Source organism: Cucurbita moschata, unplaced genomic scaffold (assembly GCF_002738365.1).
Source record: "Cucurbita moschata cultivar Rifu unplaced genomic scaffold, Cmos_1.0 Cmo_Scf00005, whole genome shotgun sequence".
NCBI classification, from domain to species: Eukaryota; Viridiplantae; Streptophyta; class Magnoliopsida; order Cucurbitales; family Cucurbitaceae; genus Cucurbita; species Cucurbita moschata.
This window is the reverse complement of record NW_019268521.1, coordinates 1,090,133-1,097,598: the sequence shown is the minus strand read 5'-3', so window position 1 is coordinate 1,097,598 and position 7,466 is coordinate 1,090,133. Positions and strand designations below refer to the sequence as shown.

At 35.3% G+C, this 7,466-nt stretch overlaps 1 protein-coding gene across 1 annotated transcript in view; it reads left to right on the top strand.

Annotated features, from left to right (window-relative positions):
* The window catches only part of LOC111443426 (trihelix transcription factor GT-2), a 2,507-nt gene extending 521 nt beyond the window's left edge, over nucleotides 1–1,986 (top strand). Inside the window, exon 2 of the mRNA XM_023081236.1 lies at nucleotides 306–1,986. Coding sequence (XP_022937004.1) covers nucleotides 306–1,791 — 1,486 coding nt within the window. The 3' untranslated portion in view covers nucleotides 1,792–1,986. The remainder of the gene's footprint in view (nucleotides 1–305) is intronic.
* The last annotated feature ends 5,480 nt before the right edge of the window (nucleotides 1,987–7,466 follow it).

Genomic DNA, 7,466 nt, shown 5'->3' with positions numbered 1-7,466 from the left:
TGTTTTTTTTTTTTTTTTTTTTTTTTTTTTTTTTTTTTTTTTTTTTTGTGTTCTTGGGAATCTTTAATTAAACTGAAAACCCAATTCAGTGACACTGAAATTCAAGGAGATTTTCTTAAAAATTGAGGAAATTTTGCAATTTTCACATGAAAATATCATTAATTTCTTCGTTTTTTTAGCTCAATCATTGCTTTTCGACATGCAATTTGATGTTTTTTTCCTTTTTTTTTTTGTATGAAAGTTTTGATTTTTATCTCTTGTGGGGTTTTTTTTTTTTTTTTTTTGGTTTTTTTTTTTTTAATCAGGAAACTAGGGGAGCTTGGATATCATCGAAGTGCAAAGAAATGCAAAGAGAAATTTGAGAATGTTTACAAATACCATAAAAGAACAAGAGAAGTTCGTAGTGGGAAACCAGATAGCAAAACTTATAAATTTTTTGAACAATTAGAAGCTCTTGAGAATCACCCACCTTTTAATTTCAATCCACCGCCGCCACCTCCGCCGTCAACCACCGTCATTCCCACTGTTCCATCCACCACCACCACCACCCTACCCCACTTGATGAACATATCCTTCTCTCAACCAAATCCCACAATTCACCTCCCGTCTCCGCCCGCTCCGTTCAATAACCCTACCACCTCGTCCATTCCCGTGGGGTTTCTTGAAGCGGATCTTATCTCGAATTCAACATCGGATGATGTCGATGATTCATCGACATCATCCGATGAGGCACCGAGGAGGAGGACGAAGAAGAGGAAATGGAAGGAGTTTTTTGAGAGATTAATGAAGGAAGTGATTCAAAAACAAGTGGAAATGCAAAAGAGATTCTTGGAAGCTATTGAGAAAAGGGAACAAGAGAGAATTGTTAGAGAAGAAGCTTGGAGAATTCAAGAAATGGCTAAAATCAATAGAGAAAGAGAGATTTTAGCTCATGAAAGATCAATGGCGGCTGCTAAAGACGCCGCCATTACTTCGTTCCTCCAAAAAATAACCGAATCCCAACAGAACAACAACAACCACAACAACAACAATCTGTCACGAACGCCACTGCCACCGCCGCCACCACAACAACAACCAATACCCATGTCAAATCCGACACCGGTCGTACAACCGCCACCGCCACCAGCACCGCCATCTTCATCGACATTGCAAGTAGTTCTTCCACAAAAGATGGAGATTATGAAAATGGATCATAATGGTGGGGAGAATTACACTATGAGTCCATCTTCAAGCTCATCAAGATGGCCAAAAGTGGAAGTAGAAGCATTGATCAAATTAAGAACAAATCTTGAAGCTAAATATCAAGAGAATGTACCAAAAGGGCCATTATGGGAAGAGATATCATCAGCCATGAAGAGAATAGGTTACAATAGAAATGCAAAGAGATGCAAAGAGAAATGGGAAAACATAAACAAATACTTCAAGAAAGTGAAGGAAACAAGAAAAACAAGGCCAGAGGATTCCAAGACATGCCCTTATTTCCACCAGCTCGATGCATTGTATAGGGAAAAGAGCGGCGGAAACAACAACAACAACAATAACAGGAAGCTCGAGCTCGAAAACATCGATTCTTCGACGATGATTCCATTGATGGTTCAACCTGAACAACAATGGCCACCGCAGCAAGAGATCACCCGACCCGACTCGGGCAACGAAGAGATGGAGAGCGAACCGATGGATCGCGACGATAAAGACGATGATGACGACGATGATGAAGAGGAAGAGGACGAGGGTGGTGGGAACTATGAGATTGTGGCTAGCAAACCAACTTCGGTGAGTACTGGTGAGTGAGTGAAGACAAAACATATTGTGGCTTTAGGAAAACTCGAGTAAGGGTCGAGTCGGGTCGGGATGTCGGGTTTTTGTTGTTCATACACACACTCACAATGGGGGGGGGGGGGGATTGAGAAATTGTAGAATAGAGTTCGGCGAGAGTTATATGTTTTTCCATTTTAATAATTTATTTATTTTTTTTGGCCTAAAAAATTTAATAAAGTTTAAGTAATTTTTTTTAAAAAAATTGTCAATAATATATATATATGAGGCTAAAGTTACCCTTTTAATTTTTTTTTTAATATTTGTGTAAATTTAATTTTTAAAATTTTAATTATAAAATAAAAATAAAAATAAAAATAAAATTGATGGTGAGGTGGCCAGCAATTTCATAACATTGATAAATGGTAGGGACCATTGAAATTAATAAAAATAAAATATAAAAATAAAATTGAAATTTTAAAAATAAGTGGACAAAAATGACTTAAATGTAAAAAATAAAAATATTAATTAAATATGTATAATTTGAGGGGTCATGTTATAATTAATAGTCTCATAACTCTTTTTAATTAAAAAAATATATTATTAATAATAAAAAAATAATGAAAATATATATTAAAATTTTTAAATAAATATATATTATTATGGCTATTATTTAATGAGGCCAATTACCATAATTAATGTTAATATGAAAGTTTATAGAGAAAAATAATAATGAAAAATATTGTATTTATTATTTCATTAAAAATAAATTAAAAGATATGACACATTGCATGCAAACCCCTTATGTTTAGTTAATTAAAAAACTATCAATATTGTGAAAGGTGGTGGCACAAAGTATAAATAAATAATTAGGGATGTACCTAAAAAAAACGTCATGAATATTCAGGTAGTAAGATGTCAAGTCATTGATATCTTGACCGTGTTACAAACCGAATGAGGTTTGAAGCTTTTCAAGTAATAAACTCGTTGAACATTTTAGGTCAGTAAGATACGTACTTGAAAAATATTGCTATTATCTCGATTGATTTTGATCTCAGGTTTGTAAGATGTAAAGGTATTGATATGTTAACCCGTTGAGGTCACCGAACGAGAAAGAGACAGGATAATAGGTATTGAATGAGTCGGTTTAGGGTGTCGAGAGAGGGTAGAAAGTAAATAATGAGAGAGAGGAGAGAGAAGGGATGAAGGGTAGAGGGAGCATCACATGTAGGCATGGAAATGGACCCTTAGGATAACACAAAATATAAATATTTGTAGGATCATTGGCCCTACACCATTTCTCTTAAGGAATCTTCCTTCTCACTCCTGCCATTCAAACAGTTCTTCTCAGTACCATTCTTTTTTTTTTCTTTTTTTGATTCTAGCCCAAGAAAAAAAAAGTATTATTGATTGTTGTTTCAAAAATTGTAATGTTATGATCGATAATCAATAAATGTTTTCGTAGATAATGTCTGTTTTGATCCGTTACGTATTGTCGTTAGTCTCACCGTTTTAAAGTGTATCTACTAGGAAAAGGTAGGTTTCCACACTCCGCCGCTAGTAGATATTGTTTTCTTTGGCTCGAGGTTTCCATACCTCCCCACCTAGTACATATTGTCCGTTTTTACCCGTTACGTATCGTCGTCAGTCTCACAGTTTTAAAATGTATCTACTAGAGAAAGGTAGTTTTCCACACCTCACCGCTAGCAAATATTGTTTTCTTTGGCTCGAGGTTTCCATACTTCCCCACCGCTAGCACGTATTGTCCGTTTTTGCCTGTTACGTATCGTCGTCAGTCTCACAGTTTTAAAGTGTATTTACTAGAGAAAGGTAGGTTTCCACACCCTGCTGCTAGCAGATATTGTTTTCTTTGGCTCGAGGTTTCCATACCTCTTCACCGCTAGTACATATTGTCCGTTTTTGCCCGTTATGTATCGTCGTCAGTCTCATTGTTTTAAAAATGTATCTACTAGGCAAAGGTAGGTTTACACACCCCGCCACTAGCATATATTATTTTCTTTGGCTCGAGGTTTCTATACCTCCCCACCACTAGCACATATTGTCCGTTTTTGCTCGTTACGTATCGTCGTCAGTCTCACAGTTTTAAAATATATCTACTAGAGAAAGGTAGTTTTCCACACCCCGCCACTAACATATATTGTTTTATTTGGCTCAAGGTTTCCATACCTCCCCACCGCTAGCACATATTGTACGTTTTTGCTCATTACGTATCGTCGTCAGTCTGACACTTTTAAAATGTATCTATCAGGTAAAGGCCCTGCCGCTAGCAGATATTATTTTCTTTGGCTCGAGGTTTCCATACCTCCCCACCGCTAGCACATACTATCCATTTTTTTTCGTTACGTATCGTCGTCAGTCTCATGTTTTAAAATGCATCTATTAAGGACAGGTAGTTTTTCACACGCTCGTCGCGAGCAGATATTATCTACTTTGGCCTCCATTGCTAACAAATATCATCCACTTTGTCTCATTACGTATCACCGTCACCCTCACGATTTTAAAACACGCCTACTAGAAAGAGATTTCCACGCTCTTATAATGAATGTTTCATCCTCCTCTCCAACAAATGTGAGATTTCACAATTTTTAAGATTAAAATCTGCTAAAATACTAGATGAAATCGAAGAACCTGAAATAGTGTAACGATCTTTGGGACCTCGATGCTATCGGATTTAAACTAATTGGGTTAAAAAGGTATTATTTCGGAGAAGACAAGAAAATAAGAGGCATTATTTAAGACATAGAGACATGATGAAGAACATAGGTAGAAAGAGAGATAAAAATGGAGTGTTTTATTTTTTGCTTTGACTTAAGAAATGGGGCAATATTGTGTGCCATTCAGGATGTGGACCTTTCATTATTTTCTTTTCTTTTTATTATTATTATTATTATTATTTTATTATTATCATTTTTTGTGGATAGCAATAAATATTCTGTTACAACTCATAAAAGTTTCTCATTTATAACACCAATATTTTATATATTAATAAAAATATATCTTACTTTTGTATTTTATTTAAAAAAATATTATTGAATTTTAAAATTTATAAAAAAAAAACTAAAAAAAAATACATTTTTAGTAACCTTTAAACTTTTTTATAAAGTCCAAAAATACTTTTATCTAACGTACGTGGACTGAATCGTTAGAACTACGTTTAAAAAATATTCATGAACTTTTAAAAGTAATATTAATTTCCTAAAATTTTTAGAATTTTTTTTTAAAAGTTTGAAGATAATCTATGAGGTGTAGATAAACAATTCAATGTCGTGACATTGGAAGCTTTTTTGAACTTTTTTTTAGGAGGGTTAAGGGTGTAAAGCTACTTTCAAAATTTCATGAGTATTTTTTAAATATGGTACTAACGATAAGAGTATTTTTAACTTTAAAGAATATTGATGAAACATTTGAAAATGAAGGGTATTTTTGAAACAACACAGTTGAAAGTCGAAGGGTATTTCTGAATCAAATTACAAACGGTTTCTATCCAGAAACTAATAGAAAATGTATTTTTAAAACGTTTTGTTAAAAGTTTAAAGGTATTTTCAAGATAAAATACAAAATTTAGGGTTATTTTTGGGAGATCTCATCAGTTGGAGAAGAAAACGAAACATTCTTTATAAGGGTGTGGAAACCTCTTACTACAGATGTGTTTTAAAACTGTGAAGCTAACAGTGATACGTAACGAGCTAAAATGGATAATATCTATTTAGAGTAGGCTTGACATTTCGATTAGAATAGATAAGAAGAGAGAAAGATAGAAGTATCCCTATCTTCAATAGAAAATACATTATTAAAAAGATTTATATGTTGCATTTGTCTCTTTTGGAAGGCCATAGGAACAATGACATAATAAGGGAGGCCTTACCTTTTTGTTCATCACAAGACATATGGGAGATGTGAAAAGAAAGAAAAGAAAGGCAAAAGGAGGAGGAAAGAGTTTCTTTCTTTCAAACCCCATAAAAACTTGGCTTCAACTCATTGTATGGATGTGTTTTTTGGACTTTCTTTTGCTCATTTTGATAGGGCTCCCCCTCTCTCTCTCCCACCTTTTAATCATATTGCCCCCTTTATGTCTCCAATTTCTTGTCCACCAAACCCTAAACCCCTCATCCCACCATACACTTGTATCTCACTTTTATGCATAAATCATATCATTTAGTTCGAGAAAGAAAAAAACTTTCCATCGTTGAATTGTGCGAGAGGTAATTATTGTTTTGTAAATGATGATATCGAGATGATTTATTATTTCGATATGAGATTATCCATATAGAAACCCTAAAATTCATGTTTGAAAGTATAAATCTCAAAGTTAGTTCAAATACAAAGATTTCTTTGCGAAAAGTATTAAAGCATGAAAACTATTGCAAAAGTTGACTCTAACATAACTACCCATGGCTTATGTAGCAACCACTGTCAGTAGCGTAAGATGTTCATGCTTGGAAATGGTTGAGTATTACAAATGTATAGTAAGTGACCCATTTGTTGGAGTTTGAAAATGCTGATACATCAAAGATGAATCATGACGTTCATTTCTACTAGGACCTAAAATAACGGTTTGTGCTTTAGTTTTTTTATGTTTGCACAACTTTTGTACATGTGAAACCCACTAGACTCATGTCATTCGTAATCTTTAGGTCTTGTTGGGTATGCACTACTTTCATACATATGGGGGTATCACTTTCATATATATCAACCCTACACTAAATGTTTTAGTGCATAGGGACCTCAAATTGTTATAGAAAGAGGAGAACAAAAATGTATCGTTCTTCACGTCTATATGAATTATATACATATATGAGACCCCACAAGTATAGAGCATTAGTTTTAGTACATGTCTACATGATGCAAAATTGTATTATAGGGGGAAGCATGGTGTCAGCTCCCCACCACCTCTGGTCCCTGTGGCCTAAGCGAGATACCATCTGGCATGTGTGTGTCACAGTGAGTGAGCGTTTTGAAACAAGTGTCTTGGGCGGCTTCCTTTGAAATGGATTTTTCAAAGACAATACTGGGCAGCACAAGTGTCCTGGTATTGCACCCTAGCCTAAGTGTCGTATTCCATAAATGGTTCAACATGGACACAAGAAGGCCAATGCCTCGATTGAACCACAATGATGGATGTTCACGATGTCCCGAGATTATGAATGACGCGTGAGCCCATTCTCGATGACATGATCGAGTGAGCTGTTATGGTCAATGACATCCCGTGACTTGGGATGGCGTCAAAGCATGTGGGCCATGTTAATTGTGAACCAAGATGAGATGATGGGAATGTTGGGATCGATACCAGTCGTTAGCTCTGATACCAGTCGTTAGGATCGAGCGTGTGCGTTGTTGTGTGATTTTAACAACTGGTATCAGAGCTAACGACTGGTATCGATCCCAACAACTGGTATCAGAGCCAGGCGGAAGTCAGAGCCAGGAGCTAGGCAAAATTCACCACGATCTGTGAAGATGGTAAGTTCAAAGATTGGAATTGAGAAGTTCGATGGATCCGATTTCGGTTTCTGGAAGATGCAGATTGAAGATTATCTGTACCAGAAAGATCTTCACGAACCTCTATTGGGGGTGAAGCCGGATACCATGACCACAGAGCAGTGGAAGCTCAAGGATCGACAAGCCTTCTATACTCTCTCTTGTTGTACATATCTGAAGTCATAAAAAAAAAAAAAAAAAAAAAAAAAAAAAAA